The sequence below is a fragment of the Carya illinoinensis genome, chromosome 13 (assembly GCF_018687715.1).
Source record: "Carya illinoinensis cultivar Pawnee chromosome 13, C.illinoinensisPawnee_v1, whole genome shotgun sequence".
In the NCBI taxonomy this organism is placed as follows: Eukaryota; Viridiplantae; Streptophyta; class Magnoliopsida; order Fagales; family Juglandaceae; genus Carya; species Carya illinoinensis.
In genome coordinates this window covers 22,185,174-22,207,115 of record NC_056764.1, presented here as the reverse complement: position 1 = coordinate 22,207,115, position 21,942 = coordinate 22,185,174, and the positions used below count along the sequence as shown (strand labels likewise).

Here is a 21,942-nt window from a genome sequence, read left to right as displayed (position 1 = left end):
GCACGTGAACTTAATTAAGAATTTCATGATTTGGCCCTGGTAACTACTATTTGTCGTGAATACATAAGATCCATGTTGATTGTGTAAGAATCTTAGAACCCTTCCTTTTGTTACTGTAGAACATTATTATTTATTTGTGAATAATATGGATTTGGAATATACTTGATGAGATTTGCACTATGAACAAGAGTTGAATGATCTATAATTTCTTCAAATCAAGATGGACATGGGTTTGCAATAGCAGCTAAATGAGTAGAAAGAAATGATGCATCTGGAAGTGTAATTACAAATTCAAAGAGAAATAACAGTGTAGATAAAACATGTAATCTTACTACAGTATGACCACACCTCTTGAAATGATATTAATCTTTTATTTAATTCTCTAATTAGGTTTGAAAACAATTATTATTGTATTAATTTGTAAATTTATGATACAATTTGGAATATATAACCTATCTTTTCTATAACCTTTTTCATTAAAATAAAATATATCTAATTTTATGTTTAAATGTAAATTCCAATTATACTCGAATTAATCGTAAACATTTCATTCAAATATGCTAATTTTATATCCAAATAGTGTTTTACGTTTGAATGTGTCATTGAATATGTACAAATAGCTAAACATTCGAACGAATAGAACCGACATCCACATATGCTTGAATACAATCTTAAGTTACGTTCAAGCATAAATAACAGTAGCATTCTAATGTCAGCTGATCCAAAACATCCAAATGTTTACGTTTGGACATTGTTTTTATGTTGTTTGAACGTGATGGGGTTATTGTGACGATTATGTTTTTTCATCAAAGAATAATTTGTCGCATTATTTCCTTTTATGTGGCAATTTTATGCATCACAAAAACTATCATATGTTGTTGTAATGTTTCTATCTTTTTCTTACTCTACAACTTAGAACACAGTAATCAAAGAACTTCAAATAAACCCTAGTACCCTTTAGATGATTGTTAGTGTTCCCTTAGTTATGGGAATTTTTCTACTTTTGATATAATAATGAAAAGAAATTTCCAAGAAAAGCAAGGGGGAAAAAAAAAACAAGAAAACTGCTTTTACAATTGCTCAATCAGTCGCACAAAAGAAGGAAAACAAATTAATTAAGTTTAATATTTGGTGATTAGAGAAACAACGTACTTACGTACACATGTAATTTGTAATAATTGAAATGTAAAATTGGATCAACCTTGATCTTGAACTCTTAACCCAATTGTATGAAATTAATTAAATTTCATGCAAGAGGATGAGGCCTTTCTCTCTCAGAAGGGCTCCTCCAGAAGCCGCCTCGAGAAAACCTTTCCCACATCTCCTTCTCCAAGTTGACCACATCGCTATTATCCATCCCTATCCGACTCCCCCCCTTCATGACCTCCATCTCCAATGCCAACTCCAACTTTCCTTCCTCGTGATTACTTCCACTATTTGCCAATAGCCCTACTGTTTTCTTCTTCTTCAAATGCTGTAGTTTTTTCTTTCTCCAAGCTTTCCTACACAGCCCTGTCGGCACCTTGTACACCGCCAATATTAGTAGGTTCATCACGGTACACGGAAAACAACAGCATATCGCGGCACACTCAGCTGCCGTCCCTCCTGCCACCTCCCCTACTCGTCGTCTCTCTTTCCCCTCGTTTTCCTCATGATCTGCAAGCAATGGCTTTCGCCAATTTCGACCCGCATGAGATCGCCACAAAACCTCTCGATTCATTGTGAGTCGACCTCAGGCGAGCAAGTTAACACCTAGACATAAAAAGAAAATGGAAAACAATAAGTCTTTGTAAAAATCTCCAATTTACTTTGGATTAATTGAGGAAGGGTATGGCCGGAAACTAGAAGGGGAACTCCGACTGGAAGAACAACCGGATATTCCCGGAAGAAGACAGGGGCTGCTCATTTCTTTGAAAGTGCTATGAAAATTCTATTATCAGCATGGGATTCAAGAAGAGAGAAAGACAAACAGCATGGAGTGGGAATACCTTTAATTAGGAGATCATAAAATTACAATATGAGAGAGGGAGAGAGAGAGAGAGGAACAAACGAGATTTAAGGAAAGGGTAAGGTGGAGAACTTACAAAAAATGATTGTAAGCGATGTTAATTGTGGACCACTACAAGGGTGTAGAGGTGTCAAGATAGTAACTGATTTTTGACATTCTATTGCATGCAAAAACCTATGTACCTATCGTATAGAGATATTTTGTGAGGTGGCCACCGCACACCTGTTTGGTTCCAGGGAAAATGTTGTGGGTGCTTCCCAATCCGTTATAAAATTCCAGTTCTACTTTATATTATTTTTATATCATACCCTTATGTTTGGTTGGCAATAAGAGTTGGATCTCTTGTACTCTTGAGAAACAAAAACACACACACACACACACACACATATATATATACTAGGACAGGATAAACATGCAAAGTACGTTTGTCTAGTTGGGTGAAATGATTATTTAAAAAATAATAATATATATTGTAATGAAGAGAATAGTTTCCAAACGTAACTTTTGCATAATTTAATAATACCGTTTCAAAACAAATATTTTGTAACTCATTAATGCATTTTTACCACTTCTTATTATGTTAATGAAGGAAACAATTCTTCCAAATGTTGGATATTGTTCCACAAAAGTAAGACTAAATGAATAAATAACAACTATATAGCATCTTAAACGCTATAAATAATTCCATTGATTCTTATGTTGAACAATACATACAACCGAATTATTTATACTTCCAGTCAACAAGAAAATGAAGATAACAAAATAAGACATCAAATGAAAAAAAAACTATGAAAAGGGAATCTATAAAAAGTATAGATCAGTATCACATATCAAAAATCTTATATCTTATATAAAATATTTGTCAAAATTAATTTGTTTTTCAAAGCAAGTCCCCACTAAAAATTACAAGTAGGGACTAGCAAAAAAGAATATATTTATATATATAATATAAAACAAATGCATTTACAGATTTTGAAATGAATAGCTGAGTCTTTTATATGTTTAGGATAAGGAGAACAATTCTTGTTTAAACACAAAAAACAGTTTAAATTTTGATTGTATTGTATATACATACACAAATATATTTCTTATTGTACATATATATATATATATATATTCTATTATAACAAGAGTCTATCCCGCATATTCTTACTGTATATACAACATGATGACTTGCCATACAACATTATATTAATAAATATAATAATTTTAAAAATTAATGTTTATATTAATAGTTTTAATTGTATATATTTCATTCTTTAAAAAAAAAATTTATATTAATAAAACTATTATTACTAATTTTAAAAATTATAGTTAACTATATATGTCGAATATTTATCATCCCCAACCCAATCCGTTTATGCCTCTCTTTTTTTCCTTTTTCCCCTATCGTATGGCCAGCTCCAAGCCACGCATCTTCTTTTTTATTTTCCCATATGACATTAGCAAATTCAAATTTTTTTTGTAAATATTATTATTAAATTTGCAATAATTATTAGAGTATAAATTAAAACAAATAAAATTTTACAACAATGTAAATTTATTTTTTTTCATTTTTTAAATTCTTAATACAATTTTATTTACAATTCATATACTAAGTGAAAAATGTAAAATAAACCATGTGCTAGTAGCTAGGTCCACAAACACATAACAATGTGTTTTTTTCTCATTTGAAACCACCCAAAAAATAAACTCAACCCAATTTATCTAGGCCTAAAATCAACCATAAAGCTCAACCCGCCCACTAGCCCAAAAATGAAAATGGTATTGTTCTCAACACAAAAAGCCCAACCCTCTCTCTCTCTCTCTCTCTCTCTCTCTCTCCTAAGAAACACATTCCAGAGGCTTCTCCTCTCTTTCTTGATTTCTCCATTCTTTCTCTTCTTCTGCCTGTCTCACACCAACACCATCATGCCACATACAACGATTTACTCCTCCTCTCAACCACATCAAAGCTCCTTGTTTCACCTCCATGATTTTTTTGTCAAACAAACACAACAAAATCAGCATCCATTGGGTGTCGGTGTGTATGGATAAAAGTTTTTTTTTTCTTTATAAACTTCAACATATTTAGATGATTTTGTTTAGTTCTGAAAAGTTTTACTTTAGATCTGTCGATGTACTTGGGTAAATTTATTTATTTTTTGTCTATTGTTCGGATTTACAACTTTTACCTTTTGTTTTGGCAAAAAAAAAAAAAAAAGGTTTCATTTTGTGAAATTGCTCTTTAGCCGTTAAGAACACGGATGTGCCTCATGAGAAATCTCAAATTTTTCAGAAATTTCCTTCTTTAGATTTACATGTTTTATTGATTTTTTTTTTTAATCTTTACAAACTTCGACAAATCTAAACGTTTTAGTTCAGATCTAAGAAGTTTTTTTTTTTATTTATTAAAATTAATTTCTAGTTCTATCTAACTGTGAAGAACTCATATGCGATTTATTACCTAGAATTATTTTAATTTTTTCTTCTTTAGATGTTGTTTTAATAGTCTACTGCACACTTACAGTTGGCTATCTTTGTAACATTTCTTTCTTTATGTATAATCTTGTGGTTGGATTTAGTCTTGAAGACGATGTTTTGAATTTATTGACAAGTTGAAATTTTGTTGGCTTTTTCTTCTTTACATATTCTTTTAGTGAATTATTGCATACATGGTAATCACTATCCTTGTAAGATTTCTCGATTTCTATAAGATTACATTTAATATAAACTTCACTTTGTTCTTCGGTTTTGCTCTTATTTCTCAAATCCTCTGAAAAGCAACTTTCTTATGAACTGATATATTTAACAATCTACAACATACTTACAGTTGCATTGAGCAGGTGAGCATGAATTGTTTTCTTTATAAGTAAGATATTTGTAAAAAGACCTTGTATAAACGTTTGTGGTAAGATATTTGGTATGGTGTCCTGTCAATATCGAGTGTTGGCTAAATCTTCTGTGAGTTTTTTTTTTTTGTTTTCTTAGTTGTATACCCATCGGTATGGTGTGCTGGCTAAATCTTCTGTTGGTCTATCGGTTACTATCTCACACTCACACCACCACGACACACAATGATTTCTGCTTGTTGGTTTGTTTTGTGATCTTTTTAAATTTGTGGTCCTTTTTTGTTTTGAAACTTGTTGGTTTGTTTGTTTGTAGGAAATTTGCTTTTTTTGGGTACAATTCGGGAATTGTTAGCGTAGCAAATGCAAGCCCCAACGTCAATTCTTCATATGCACTGTCAAGGTAACTAAACATAGTAGAAGCCTTTTATGATGCTATTTCTAATTGGTAGAGAAATTTTAAATGCTTTACTGTTATTTGTTCCTATGTTCTTTTGTTGTGGAGTTCTACTTTAGAGATTCAAGAGTACACTTCGGAAATATATTTTTCTATGAACTAACATTTGTAATGCATAGATAAACTATATATACCATAAACACACGAAAGGCAGTTAGACTCACTTGTTTAATTTTCCTTCGAACTTTAGCACCTCCACACTTGAAACACAGTTGAATGCAAAAGGTACATTGGCCTGACCTCACTTGATTTGAGAGAGAGAAAGGAGGGAAGAAAGTGAAAGAAATAAAAACAATTTTCTAAACACAGTTGAATGCCTCTTCAGTTTCTTTTCAGTTGTCTCTTCATGTTTAAACTTTAAAATTCACTATTACACCGCTTGGTCATTCAATTGCCTTTTCGTGTTTTCGTATGCTTATTTCATAGTTTTTTGTATGAGATGCACCATTAATTGCATTGATTCGTACACTTATTACATAGTTTTTTGTTTTAGTTGCACGATTTTTCGTTTTAGTTGCACCACTAATTAATTGCATTCACCACTTGACACTTTGTAAAAAAAATATTATTTTTATATAATTAAATAGATTTCTTTTATTTTATTTCTAATTTTTTTAAATTTTTTTCCTTCAGTAATGAGTACTAAAAATTTAGGAAAAAGTTACATTTTTCTAAAAAAATTCATTAATATATTTTAGGAAAAAATTATACAATCTTGTATAATATATACACTTTTCTAATATTGTATATTATCTAATTTCTAATATACTTCCTCTTTCTTTCTGTAGCTTCTAATGCATAGCCAGTAATATTCAGATATTCTATTGCTGATACATGGATAGAAGGGAGAAAAAAAAAAAAAAAAAAAGGGGCCAGCATATGGCACTAAGCTTTTTGCAAATTATAACTTATTATAATGTTTGCAAAACCCAACATGTAAATAAAAAATAAAAAACCCAAAATTTATACCCAAAGGGCTAGACTGCAGCGAAGAATACCAAAGAGAGAGAGAGTACCAATGAAAGACTTTTGCATTGATAAAAGTAAAATAAATATATACAAAAAGACAATTGTATCCCTAAACTATAAGGATTCACAATACAAACAGACTTAACACGGGAAAATAAGAAAAGTTACTTTTCATTAATGTAGCAATTCAATAGACACTTATTATAATAGAATAGATATAGATATATATATATATATATATATATCAAGTGTATATTATAATATTTATTAATTATTTAATATTATTACAAAAAATTTACTCAATGCCATCACACTATTATTTTTTGGTCTGATCTATCTGATTTGGGAAAGAAGTAAAAAAAACATCTCCATCCATTAATGATTAATCATGATTTATCTTTTGTAATTTTATTGTATCAAACCAATCACATTAGAATTTATTGGTTTCGACTTCCAAACCAGGAAAGTCGTATAACTACTAACATTTATGAGTAGCGATACAACCATTGGTCTATAAGTGTTGTGCACTTCTTTTTAAAAAGAGTGAGATTTACTTTTAAAAAATTAATTTTTTTTATATGAATCTCATATTTGCTCAATTTTTTCAAAAGAAATACGCGATACTTGTACACTTAGCTGAAAATTTCATTTCTCTTTCCTAATTAAGCAATTTCCTACGTGCGATTGGGTAGATAGTTCAACAGTTGGTATGGGCTAGGCCCATGAATAGATACTTTTTAAGAAATTTTAAAAGCCCAATCAAAACAGGCCTGACTTTTACAGATTCACTGGGCTTGGGCTTCAAATTTTATAGGGTTAAACGCAAAGTTTATTTTTGACATTAAAAAAAAAAAATTGATAAGGAGAAAAAAAGAATTGACGTGCCAAACTGCCACGCCAGTTTTTTTTTTTTTTTTCAATTCTCCCCACTACCCAAACCCTCTCCTTGCTTTCCCTTTCCGCTTCCCAGACTTGTAAAAGACAAAGACTCTTCAAATTCCCCATTGCCCAAACCACGGTTGATAACACTCACCAAAAGCCATCGCCAAAAACCCTCTCCGATAGCTCTCTTTGACACCAAGTATCTCTCTTTCCACTAAAATCAATACCTTATGGTCGGCAAGTAGAGACCACTTCAGTGAGTTTTGGTGTTCGCACTAGTGGCTGGATTTGTCTCCCAGCAACAGTAACCTCCAGTAAATGCTCCTCGTTTGAAAGCTTTCTTTATCGCTCCTATTTCAATCTTTGTTTGTCCTCATAACTGGGAGTATCCTTCAATCTGAAGTAGGTAAATATTCAAATTCTTTCAACTAGTAGTATCTTTAGCTCAAAAGAAAACACAACCTCTACAACGTGGGAAAAATAGAAAGACAACTTTATGCTAGTGGGAGGTAACGGGGAAGTGGGAAAGAAAAAAAATAAAAACAGGGGACGATGATGAAAGTGGAAGTGGAAAACAGAGGGAAAAAAAAAAGTGATTTACCAGCCGATGGAATGCAACGACAAAGCTCAAATGACCGGAAGAGGAACTAAACGGACTGAGCTCAAGAAAGAATGGGACAGACTGGATCTGGGCTGGAGGATTGACACGGGAAAGGATGAAGCCCCCAAAAGGCAAAATGTGATCCAAAATTTTTTTTTTAAAAAAATGACGTGGTAGACTACCACATCAGTTTGTGTGGGAATCTCTTTGTGTCTATAAGGGGACTCTTAATAAAAAGCTACTTAAACCTTATATATTCTCAAGTCCAAACTTTGAAGCATGTCTATTTTAAGCGTTGTTTACATTTTTTTAGATGCCCAAAATCAATGTTTTGAACATTTGTTCTTTAATGTTAGTTTATATCAATTGGGATACATGAAATAATAAAGATGTTCTACTATCATAACAAAACCAACCAACAATTTTAGCTATATTAACTTTTACAGCTTTATTTTTCTAGTAACGGTTAGTAGTGGATACCCCATGACCCATGTTCTGTTCACATGAATTGAGAATTTACAAGTAGTTAATTAACTAACTCCCCACCACTAGCACTTGACATTAGGAATGTTAACTAACCACCCATTAGAAAACTCAATAAATGGGGTTCTCCTATCTCTCTACAATTTTCTAGAGTAACCATCTCAATCAACTCTTGATCTTGAAGCATGGAATTACTTAGGAGACTCTAGTAGCCTCCTAAGTGACGTAGATGTGTAATCACAACAAAGCGACGTGGGCTATAAGACGAGTAAAAATTTGAGCTTGTGGGAATCCCACTCCATGAGGTAATTCAACTAACTTGATTTAACATTTGCATTAGAGCCTATGCTTCTTGTTTTTGCCCATATAAATATGCCATGATTGTTTGAGTTTCAAATTTGTCATTAGAGGTTATGCTATGACATGTTTAAGATCAAATTATATACATGAAAACATTCCTTATAATGTCATAAATATGTCCCTTAAATTTGGTGAAGTTTTGTCGCATATAAAGAAAGAAAATCAAAACCCTAATTTTAAAGTTCAGGATTGGATCATAACTTTGAGCCAACTTTTAACCAACCATTGTTATTTTCTAGAACTAAATCTTATATGGTTAGAAAGTTGAGCTCAAAAGCTTTAATTTGACATATCATACACTTAATTCAGACTTAATATGAGTAAGTTATGGCCAATTGAATATGAGTGGTCGAAATCAGAAAAAATCAAAAATTTGGATTGAGGAAGAACATGATGAACAATATATTTTTTACTAGTCCCACTCTCGGCTATAGAGAGTGTGATCCACCCTTATCTTTCAGATGCACAATACACATTATGATGACAAAATTTTTTGTTTTGACATCAGAAATAGCGAAGGTGATATACACTCTCTGCCACGACAAGTGAAGTAGAGACAAGACAACCTCTTGAGCCAAAACGAATCCCACACAAACAAGAGGCGTGTGGGGGTGCATGAAGTAGCTTTTGGTGTTATTTTGTGGTCACGTGTAATCTTGGGCGAGTCTAAAATTCATACATATTTTTGTTATGGAGGTAGAGAGTTAAGAATATTTTTTAAAAATAAATTTTAATTAAAAAAATATCGATAATAATAAATGTTATTTTTGGGACATTAGGCATATTTCCTCAAGTCTAAATTTTCTGTTTTAAATTGTTATTTGTGGATGCTTGTATTGAATTGTTATTGTTAAATGCATGTCCATATTGAATATATGTCCCTAAATTGATGACCTATTAAACCCTTCTCATTAAAGCACTGACATTGGATTAGCCAAATGCCAGTATACCTCTTTATTTAGCTAATGAGTCTATAAATTGGACTACATTGGATTAGAACTCAATGCCATCCAACTTATTAGCTACAGTAAAGACATCTCAATCTTCATATATGAAGGGCTACTATAGCAAGGTCATATAATTTTATATTACTTTCTATTCATGCTTCACTTCGTTCAGCTAGTTTCTTTCCCATGACTTATTTCTTCTTTTTTCCCGCAAGGTAGCCTTTTTCTCCTTTTTTCTCTCCATCTCCTCTTCCGTCAAAGGCTCCTCCCCATTCGTCTCCAGCTCCTCCTCCATCGGCTGTAGTCTAAAGTTCCAAAAGAAGCCCTTTTTCAAACTGAAGCCTTGTAGAGATCTTCTCTGTCGCCAGCTCCTCTTCCTTGGCATCAGTAAGAATCAAACAACTCCATAGAAATCTTTACATATTATTTAAACCCATCATAACTTTTTATGCTCTGGTTTCACTTTTCTTCACTAAGACCTATCTCACACTTCACATTCCTAAAGACCCTTGCGCACCAAAACCCACAGTAATGCATCTTTTCCTCTTGTTTCAAAATATCATATTTTTTTCTTACCCACTAGGGGGAAAAAAGTCTAGCATCATCATTTTCTTTGCTCGTTATGCCTTTGGACTTGGTTCAACTGAAGACATCATTCTAATTTTCAAGGGTTTAGTCATCTTTGTTGGGACAAATGGAAGTTTTCAAATTTCACAGAGTTCATTGCATCATCAGTTCCTTTTGCTTATTTGACATCTCTCTCAGCTTATTGCATTGTAAAGTAATACTTTGTTTAAATGGTGAACTGAGAATGGGGATTGCAATTGTATCCCTTGCATGCTCACATATTAGAATCGCCAAAAACCCATCAAAATGTGTATACTTAGTGCGTCCCTCACACGATGGACTCAAAGTACGTTGCTTGTTCAATAGCTGTACAAGAGGTTGTTTGGTTGAGGAGATTTTTTCAACGCCTAAAGGTTACAACTTTTGCAAATGAAGTCAATAAAATATATAGTGATAGTATGACAACTTTGGCATATGCTAAGGATCTCAAATCTCATGGCAAAACCAAACACATAGATATTCTTTTTCATTACATCTACAATGTTGTTACATGAGGCGAGATGATCCTACAACATATCTTTACTAGTGAAATGGTAATTGATCCTCTTAGTAAGGCTACGAATATAAGTGCTTTTACGTATGTTGTATTAAGGATAACCTAGATTTATTGTAAATTTGATACTATTAGTATGTATTACGTCAGTGACAATATTGTGTTTATCTCATATTATAATATCACTAAACAAATATCAATCCTCTCACATAGATGATCACCTTGGCACTGGAATAACAAGTAAGATGAGACAAATTAATTACTATAGCACTTGAAAAGCGAGCAAGTAAACATCTTGATTTTTGGGAGCATTCAAAATAAATTTAAAGAATGTAGCCTTAGTTTGGCTAAGATGTGACTTACAAGAATCATATATGAAGTATTTGCACAAATTCATGAAACTTGATTAAAGTGGAATGTGAGATCTTAGGCAAGCACTAGATGAGTGATTGTGCTAAGAAACTCAAGTTCGAGCGCCTTTTATGTCTACTAGACTAAGATTCCTACGGATTTTGAATGTGACAAGCCCAATTGAGTAGGAGTTCTCCCATAACATACATTTTATACTATATGTGCTATAGATGACCATATGAGGAGTGACTGGATGGGTCCCTGCTCCATGATTATGTGAGTCCTAATAGATCAATAGATGATGTATCCCTATGCCCTTGAACCTAGAACTATGTCATGAGATGAAAACTTGATGTCGCAACTTTAACATGTTTTCTTATGGCCACAAATGGTATAGTCACATGGAGCATGTCTAGGAAAACAATCAAATCTAATTGAATTAACATGAGTATAAAGGAAAAATTGTTTGGATTCTTACTTATTATTTTATGTCTCATAACCCAAGCGATTATGTCATTTTGATGACTTGACCTAGTAAGATCAAATAGTCTGGGGCATAGATGAGATGTTATAAGTGATGTACTATGTTAGTAAGGTGGTGACTTAGGCTCGGTTTGGTTAGCCAGTTTAGATGAATTATCTCATCACAACTATACGGATGAATTTATCTAGCTAATCAAGTGGTCATAACGCAAAACTCATCTCATTTATGAGTTTTTAACTTTGCAACCAATACCTCTGACATATCAATTATAAATAATGAAAGCATGAAAAGCTAGAGTGATGTCAACCTCCTTTTTATTTTTCAATCCCATTTCTCATTATTGCTCCTGAAACATCTGTCAATCTTGAAACCAACCCCATCCCCACTGCAATACAAAAAATTCTGAATTTCTTATATATAAAAAAAATAAGTCACAATTAAAAATTAGAATAATATTCTAATTTTGAATGAAAATAAAAAATTTCGAATTTCCTATATATAAAAATAAATAAATAGGTCATAATTAGAATAATATTCTAATTTATAATTAGAATAAAAAATTTCAAATTTCCTATATATAGAAAAATAAATAAGTCATAATTAGAATAAAATATTTTAAAAGAAAAATTTTATTTATTGGGATATAGAGTAAATTCGGTCAACAACTTCAAAATATATTATTTTTTATTAATATATTCATAACTATTACTCAATAATTATTAAATGATTTTCAATCATTGGTGGGACCCACCTCTTTATCAAATCTCAAAAAGTCAAAACTATCACATCTCATCTCACTCTCTAAACATACACTTTTTTACAAATTATCTCATCTCATCTGAATTCAAAAATCTCATTACTTTTCCCATCTCTCTACAATTTCCTAGAGCAACTATCTTAATCAATTCTTAATCTTGAAGCATGAAATTATTTAGGAGATTGTAGTCGCCTCCTAAGCAACATGGAGGTGCAATCCCAACAAAGCGACGTGAGTTGTAAGATGACCAAAGATCCGAATTTGTGGGAATTCTGCTCTTTGAGAAAATTCAAATTAACCTTATTTAACAGTAACAAAATAAGATTTTATTATTATTTAAAGAAAAGTAATCGAGCCAAAAATAATGTACTTGTTAGCGACAGAGCATGGCTAAAATGGGATATGTTGCATAATTAAACTAAGTATTGATGAAATGGCAATATAAAGTAGTAGATTAGTGCACAAAATCATCACATGGCTTAAAAAGTCAATGAGCAAAGCTTGCAACATTAATGAAGTGACGGACATTTTCATCCATCCCAATACTAAGAAATTCTATTTTTGTATAGAGAATATATATGTAAATAGTACACACTCAGCATCCCATGTAGTCTCAGAAAAGTTAATGAAAGCTTATGTTGCCTATGGTCAAAGTATCCAAAAGCATTTTACTTCTTTTTGGATTACTTTTGTTTTCTTTTCCCTAATACAAAGTTTTAGCATTATATAATTACATAGACAAATCACGTAAAAGAAAGAAAAACTCTATCCAACCAAACATAACTAAATAAATATAAGTTTCCATTTTCAAAACATAACTCATATCAAAATAATTAACCAACAAGCAAATCGAACACCAAATATTGAACCTTAAAAGCTACTAAAAAATTCCAAAATTCACAAAATACCAAGTCACCACATGCAATTACATTTTTTAAACAGAATAACAAAAATCAACATAGACATGAGAAATGTGTGAAAGGAACAACCACAACCAAAACATAAAAGGCTGAAAGTCCTAAACATCAATCATCACCAAACACCATGGGACTATGAGCAACAACACCACCCAGCAAGCACCTAAGCTCAAGTAGAAAAGTGAAAAACACACCTGTCGGAAATATGAAATTAGTATCTGCATTATGTGTTGTGTAGTGAACATGAAAAATAGCACTAAATGGGTTGAGTCATGCTCATGTTCGTGTTTGTGTTGTATCAAGTTATGAACATTCGAGTATATAGATCAACCCGAACCTAGCCCAAATTTCCAAACCCTAACTTAATCTATTTAAATAACGAATTGTGTCGTGTCTCCCGTTTTGACCCGTTTAATAATTAATTAAAAATAAGTTAACATGACATGACTCATTTAAACTCATTTGTTTCATGTAAATGGGTTAAACTAAAACGCATAACTCATTTGACTCGATTAACATAATTTCACATAAAAGTTAAAACCTATATTTATTAATAAACACAATATCTAAAAAATATATATCAATATTTTTTAAATTTTAACATATAATAAAACTAATATTACAAACCATACAATAACAAATATGAGTACAAGTCTAAAATTATAATTTCAATAATAAAAATAATAAAAACATAAGCATACTGAAAATACCAATATTACAACTTAACAATAATAAAATTTTAATTTTGATATAAATTCTAAATATGACAAAACGGGTTGATTTCGTGTTAAGTAAGTTGACCCAATTATAAATCGTGTCTTAATGGGTCAACCAATTTTGACCCAAACCATTAACATCAAATTCAAACTCACTAATTTCGTGTCGTCTTCTTGTTGGATTCACAAGTTATGTTACATATTGCAACCCTACTTGAAACGGATCAAAGATTGAACTTTTCTTAAAGATTTTAATCGACACGGACTAGTCTAACCCAAAGATTGGATCGAACTGACCAAAAATAGCCGGTTTGTTCGGTTTTCTCTATGTACTTGAAATTTTTTACACCCTTAAGATTCCCTTCCCTCAATAGAAAATTCACAATTAGAATCTAGCGCTTCAATTTATGATAAAACTTCAAATTTCTAAGATTGGCAAGCATGCTTGGGTTCTATTCTTTGGCATGATTCGGTATTATTTGTAGAGTAGTACTAGATACAGTTTTAGGGTGTGTAAGCTTTACAAACTCCCTTTAAAAAAAAAATGTAGGATTCACTATTAAAAAAGAATTTTTTTCATATGGGTCCCAGATTTACCCATTTTTTCAAAAGGAGTGCTCAGGATTTGTACGCCCTAAGACTACAAATATCATTTATCTTATTTTTAGTTTCTAAATTTTTGATGTTTATGGTTGATACCCACCTCTTGTAAATTATTCCAATTTAAAGTAGATTGCCTTGAAAAAAAAATTTCCTCTCAACAAGTAGACTTCATTAGAAACTTTAGCAACATTAAAACAACTGTATTTAGTGCAGTAAATAAAGGATACAATTCAAAAGGAAGAAACAGCTTAGATAAGTGGATCTTTTTCGCTATGGAATTCCAATAGACATTGAGGGTTCCTGTTCAGGGGTATGCTACCTAACATGTTGTTGGTTGCTACTCATTGCACAATGGAATGTGCACATCGATTTTGAGAATGATGGGATTTTGTTACAGTAACTCCTCAAAGTTTCACAGTAGGAATTGTGTGTCACAGATGATACCCTCAATTATCTAGTCTGTGTTATGTTGTGGCTATTGCAAGGCTGTTATGACTTTTTGTAAATCTTCCTCTATGATAATCTTGTTTAGTCGTCTTGAGTGTGCCTCTTGGATGCCTATAAATGCTGCCATAGCTTCTCCTTCATTTGGATTACAACTAGTTGATAATTCTATTATTACAAACTGGACTGCTCCGTTGTGTACTCTGCAAACTACTACTGAGGTGCTACCACTTGATCTTACTGCTACGTCAAATTTGATTGAGAAATGCTCTTGTGATGGGAGAGACCTTTCAAGGAAATTGATTGTGACGCCCCCAAATTCCGTTTGGGATCAGATGGACATTTGAAGCGTCGAGACATGCAACACAAGGTTACCTGCCCCCGTTCATGACATATATGATGCAATGTTCCTAACATGCATCTAACATTATGCAATATTCGCAGCGGATAAATTTTTTTCTTTAGCAATACTATGCACCAAATTGAAAATATCCCAAATGCTTAAAATATTCTTCATATATAAAGACCCATTGAACAACTAAGATCATAACACTAGTCCAAAATGCTTATGATCCAAAAAGTACTGGAGATGCAACTCCATAGTACAAGTAGTAATTTACGTTAACTACTACATTAACATTGACGTCACATTGTCGCTCAGTCAACTGTGTCTAGTTGGTCAGCTTCTGATTCTCCTTCAGGTCCTGTAACAAGATCTACCATTCGGGAGGAATGGTAGTTGGGACTACCACAGTGAGATTTGATTACAAATCTTAGCAAGTTAACAAAAAACTTCCACACAAGCTAATGATGCATGGATAACAGTAAAAGCATAATTACATAATCAAATTCATAAGTAATTAAAGTATAACTTGGCGTACAACATAACATAATTGACATAACTTAAATTGAAACATGAACTGAACTTGAATTGACATGAACTTGATCTGAAACTTGACTTAGCATGAACTTGCTCTGAAACTTGACTTAACATGAACATGATATGAAACTTGACTTATCATGAACTTGTTCTGAAACTTGACTTAACATGAACGTGATATGAAACTTGACTTATCATGAACTTGTTCTGAAACTTGACTTAACATGAAAAATACATACTTCACAGTTGTTGTGGCCCCATGTATTCTACGTGTAAATACATACTCCACAGTTGTTGTGGCCCCATGTATTCTACACAAAATTGACTTAACATGAAAAATACATACTCCACAGTTGTTATGGCCTCATGTATTCTACGTATAAATACATACTCCACAGTTATTGTGGCCTCATGTATTCTACACAAAATTGACTTAACATGAAAAATACATACTCCACAGTTGTTGTGGCCCCATGTATTCTACGTGTAAATACATACTCCACAGTTATTGTGGCCCCATGTATTCTACACAAACTTGACTTAACATGAAAAATACATACTTCACAGTTGTTGTGGCCCCATGTATTCTACGTGTAAATACATACTCCACAGTTGTTGTGGCCCCATGTATTCTACACACTCAATATGAAACGTGACTGGAATACGAAAGGACTGAAACCCTGACGTAACATAACGTGACTTGAACATAACTTGAAATACATGACCAACTTGAGATAGAAACATTTCATAACATAGCATAACATATAATAGACAACATATTTAACATGACATACTTGCAACAGTGAATATTACATGACTTGACATACATGTAACAGATGGCATACTTAGCATGACGTACTTGTAATGTACAGTAATACATAACAAAATATATTATGTAACAGATAAAAATTGATGACAGAATAAATTCTATATAATAGAAAATTAGGCGATAACTTGGCATGGCATGACATATATAATAACACACATACATACACTGTAGTTCCTTTAATTAGCACATATACATAGTAGACTGCTAGTAAGTTAAAAGCTAACTTACCTCGATCTCCGCGTTTCTTATAAAACCTTAAGCGCGATTACGAGAAACTGTAATTAGTGATTCTAAAAGTTAGCACTAAATCACTAATAAATTGAAATATGAAAAATATGTAGGAAAATGACCGTTTTACCCATAACTTAAGGATTTTGCATACTAACTCCAAAAGTCACCAAAATTTACATGCCTCATGTAAATTTTATCCTCAATTCAAATATCAATTTAGAAAAATTTAAAACTAATCACAACTATTAAAACTCCATAGGGTCGAAATTCTCATTTGCTATTTCTATTGATTTTTGTTTCCAACTTGTTTTTATCAACCTTTTGATCTATGACTTATAAATATGTGATCTTCAAACCAAACCATCACATGGTTTAAAAAGATATCCTAAAACATATATAAGCTTCTAATTCAAGATCACATGGTTAAAAATTAACCAAAACATAAATTTAACCAAGAACATCCACACTTTGGCTTATTTGAATATCTTTTTGCATAAAATTTCATATCTTTGAAACTAATATCAAATATCTTCAAAATAATAATATAACATGTATATAAGATGCTTAGGATCCTCCAATAAAATTATCAAAGTCATTGGAATAGGTTTAGACCACCAAAGAGTTAAACTTTCTTAAAACAGAAACTGTTTTTCCTCTTCTAGTTTCTAAGTTTCTAAATCTAAGAAAATCTTTCATCAAAATCTTTAATCATGAAAACATCCTCAACCAATAATCATATACACATGTTAACAATACTCCATAAAAATTTCAGACCAATATCTATCCATTAGCTTGGTCAAAAACTCCAAACTATAACATATTCTCCAGTTTATCTCCTATAATGACCTTTCTATAGTTTACATAATATTTAACTGACCAAATAATCTTGAAATGGGACAAATAAGATATCCACATAAACTAGACTCAAAAAGGAACAACTTATATGAAGGAGACTTTATGATAAAACACTTACAGAAGCTTCGAAATGGGCGTGCAAAAGAACACCTAAAAGCTGTCCGAGAGAGAGTGTTTGATATTCTTTTAATGGAAAGTGTAAATGAAGATAATTTCATGGGGAGGGGTGGCTGGAGATACTTATGGATGAGATATGGAAGAGATGAGGCTGGAGTGAGAGTTAAGTGTATGACTCTCTTACCCGAAGTGAGAATTAAGTGTAGGACTCTCTTACCCGGAGTAAGAGTGGAGTGTAGAACTCTCTTACCTAATAATATCTACAAAAATTAACTCAAGATATCTTTATCCAAAATATCCACAAAATTTAGTTCAAGATATTTTTATCCAATAATATCTACAGTTTTGAATAGATGTTTCGTCCGAAAATATGAAAAAGTGTTATTAGGCCATAAGACCTTAAATGACCCTCCGAGTCTAATGGCACAAACCATAATACATTTTGACACTTCTAACTATCTCCAATAATCAAAAACACACTTCTGATATCATAATGAGTAATAACACTAATTATGTAATTAGACTAAAACCTATATGATTAATGGATTCGTGAAAACTTATAGAATCTTCACGAGGTTCCTAAAGTCAATAAAAATTCCACAATTGAATTTCTAGCGAGCTGTTACATTGATCAATGTTTTCCACTCTCATGCCTTGCTATGATCTTTATAAGTGTGTAAGATTTGTGCCCCAAAATAGTCGATGGGAGTGTTTTTGGACTCATTGATGCTCCTATTTCTATAATACCACAAAGTGTCTATTACAATGGTTGCATATAGTTGAAATTTATGAGAATCTTCTTGTGTGATATGCAATATGTTTATAGGGTCAATAATTAACAATATCTAGTTTGATATGTCATCTCTAGCTGGTATGGAAATGTCTAAGGGTGACGTTGACTTTCTCCATAGGATTATAGAATAAGGACACTAGAGGAAGAGATGAGAAGTGGTTTTTTCATCTATGTTCTAGAGGGAGCAAAGCATTTGGTCTTCATCAAGTGTGATGCAGGTCTTGAGTAAAGATCTAGAAGGTGAGTTATTGCTAAAGATTGTCTTGAAATTACTAGATGGGGGGAATGAGAAGAATATATAGTCGACCTCCTAGGCCTTACAAATTAAATAGCCTCGTCTACTCTAGTATCATCGTAATCTCCCAAAAAAAAAAACATTTCTTGACGGTGGTTTTATTTACCTTACCTGTGGGGAAGCCAGGTAATTGTTTTACATTGTATTGATAATATTTGCTATCCGTGCATATCATGGTTCTTTATAATGTTCACAATCAGGATTATGTCAAGAACCACGTTTCACATTAATAAAATAATTAGATTTTATAGAAAGTCCTTAAATAAGTTTGAATCATGTTCTTAAAAATAGAGGAATGAAGATTATTTTATTCTTGACCCAATAAATAGAGTTTTTGAGGTAAAACAAAATAATGAATCTTAAAGAGTACTTTTAGGAGAAATAAAATTATTTAGATAAATGAATTTGCAAAACTAATTTTTATTTTCGGGACTTTAGGGTAGGTTTGAATAGAGAGTCGAGAAATTTTTGTTTCGGATGAAAGTTTAAAATATTATTTTTTAATATTATTATTGTTTTAAAATTTGAAAATGTTGAATTGTTTATTATATTTTGTGTGAAGATCTGAAAAAATTGTAATGATGAGATTAGATGAGATGAAAATTTTGTGTCTCTTCCCACTTGCCAAACCTATACAAAACTGATGAGGTTCAACTCAAAAAATATAGGTTTGGTTAAGTAATCTTAAAAATACTTCATTTAAATGATTTTAGACTTCTAAAATTATTCCAAAATTTTTAAAGTACATGACTCAATTTTTTTTTTTTATAGGTAAAAGCTGAGTTTGAATCATACGCTAAATTGTAGAATGAAGTTCGAGGTTTGAGACTTAAGAATCACTTGCATGCCTGTTTGAATGCAAGAAGTATTTCATCTCATCATTATAATTTTTTTAAATTTTTATACAAAATATAATAAATAATTCAACTTTTTCAAATTTTAAAACAATAATAATACTAAAAAAATATTATTCTAATAATATTTTATTCAATTTTCATCTCAACTCACAATCCAAACCGCAATTCAAGAAAATTAGAGCAGTTCGTCACAGATTGAGTCCCGCGTGCCAGTATCAGTGGTAGCCTGCAACCCATTTTCACACTCATTGCCTTCACTTTTCTTTCATTTCTAGCTTGTGCATTCATTCTTATGCTTTGTTTGGGTTTTCTTTTCAAAAATGATAATATGACTCTCAAATGTGCTCACTCGTATATTTTAATTTTTTTAATTTTTTTCTTAATTGTTAAGAAAGTGACTATTAATGAATTTATAATTTTTTTAATTTTTTAATGGTTAAGAATGTTTAAAAATATTTAAAAGAAACAAAATTCATTTATACTGGTGTGCATATTTGGTGTGCAGACACTGCTACACCCATTGAAAGTGGGTCTTGAGAAAAGCCACTCATAAGTGTAAATTTTTTTTCAAACAGTTTTTTAAATTCCTTAAAACATTTTTTAAAAAATCACAAACTCATTAAAAAACATTTTCTTAACAATTAAATAAAAATTAAAAACCTTAGAGTTCAACATGGTGTGGCGGCTTATTCTAACCATATTCCTTTGTGGTTAGATATTGATGGGTATTTAATTAGGAGAAAGGGTAAAAAGTTGTTCAGGTTTGAAGCTATGTGGGTGGGGGAGAAGAAGTGTTCTTCTATAATTGAGAATGTATGGAGGAGAGTAGAGGCCTCATCTCCTTTAAGAAGTATTATGGGATGTATTTCTGATTGTGCTGAGGAGTTGGGACAGTGGAATAAAATGTCTTTTGGTCATGTTCAACATGAATTAAAAACTGCTAAGTTGAAGCTCAACAGTTTAGAAGAAAGAAATGCAGGTTTTTGTCTGAATGAGTTTAATCAAGCTCAGGGAAAATGTTCAGAAATGGCTTGAAATGGATGAATTAATGTGGAAACAGTGGTCTCAAGTAATGTGGCTTCGGGAAGGGGATTGTAATTCTAAGTATTTCCATTCAAAGACTTCTTCTCGAAGAAGGAAAAATACTATTGTTTAGTTGCAAGATAATGATGGATGTTGGGAAAATGGAGATCAGATGGATGAGTTAATCACTGCTTATTTCCAGAAATTGTTTTCAGCTACTAACCAAGTGGAAATGGAGGAGGTTTTAGTGGGTATTGACAGAAAAGTAACTACTGAGATGAACGTAGAGCTTTTAAAACCTTATGTGGCCAAGGAAGTGGAAAATGCCTTTAAACAAATGCATCCTTCAAAAGCTCCCAGACCTGATAATATTCGCAGGCTTATATATGGATTTCAGGAAGCCAGAATTGAGCATGTTAATCGTGTGGGTAATGGTGCTGCCCATTGTTTGGCTAGATATGCTAGAGAGGTTGATGATATTGTAATGTGGTGGAATTCATGTCTTTCTTTTGTAAGCCAATCTATTTGGCTTGATAAAACTTTTATGTATAAGGACTCCTTTTGATATAAATGAAAGTATGTCTGTTATAAAAAAAAATTAAAAAATTAAAAATTAAAAAACCACAATCGATGGCTTTTCTCTAGGCATACTCTCGGTGGGAATATCATTTCCCTTCATGTGTACCTACCATCGTCCTTTTTAATTTTTGAATTGTTTAGAGCTTGGATAAGTGTCATTCAAACCCCCCACAGCACTCCACACACACCATCCCCAAGAGGTTCTTGATGTTTTGCTCCACCTTCAAACACGGTGGTGATCAACACGCACCATTAATGTAGACGCACGTGGCAACTTTTTGGCACCATGTCAGGAAATATGGAGCGACTTTTTGTAGCTATTTCCTACTTTGTTTTTCTTTTCTTTTTGCTTTGTATAGCTTGTTGGCCGGCCTTGTTTGGTTAGTGAAAATTAAAAATTTCATCTCATCTCATCTCATCTCATCTCAATTTATTATTACATCTTTTTCAAATCTTAATATAAAATATAATAAGTAATCTAACTTTTTCAAATCTCGATACAAAATTAATATTCAAAAATTATATTATAACAATATTTTATTTATTACTATTTAAA

General features: G+C 31.9%; 1 protein-coding gene across 1 annotated transcript; it reads right to left on the bottom strand.

Moving 5' to 3' along the window:
• Window positions 1-1,102: 1,102 nt before the first annotated feature.
• Window positions 1,103-1,985, bottom strand: LOC122292917. The gene is made up of 2 exons (XM_043101479.1): window positions 1,873-1,985; window positions 1,103-1,752 (listed from the first exon to the last, which is right to left on the bottom strand). Exon 2 carries the CDS (start codon window positions 1,718-1,720, stop codon window positions 1,247-1,249), a length of 474 nt encoding a protein of 157 aa, XP_042957413.1. The 5' UTR covers window positions 1,721-1,752; window positions 1,873-1,985; the 3' UTR covers window positions 1,103-1,246.
• Between the last annotated feature and the right edge of the window lie 19,957 nt (window positions 1,986-21,942).

Bases quoted from the DNA above. Each gene is read 5' to 3' on its own strand.
- LOC122292917 (XM_043101479.1), bottom strand. From the start codon at position 1,720: ATGAATCGAGAGGTTTTGTGGCGATCTCATGCGGGTCGAAATTGGCGA.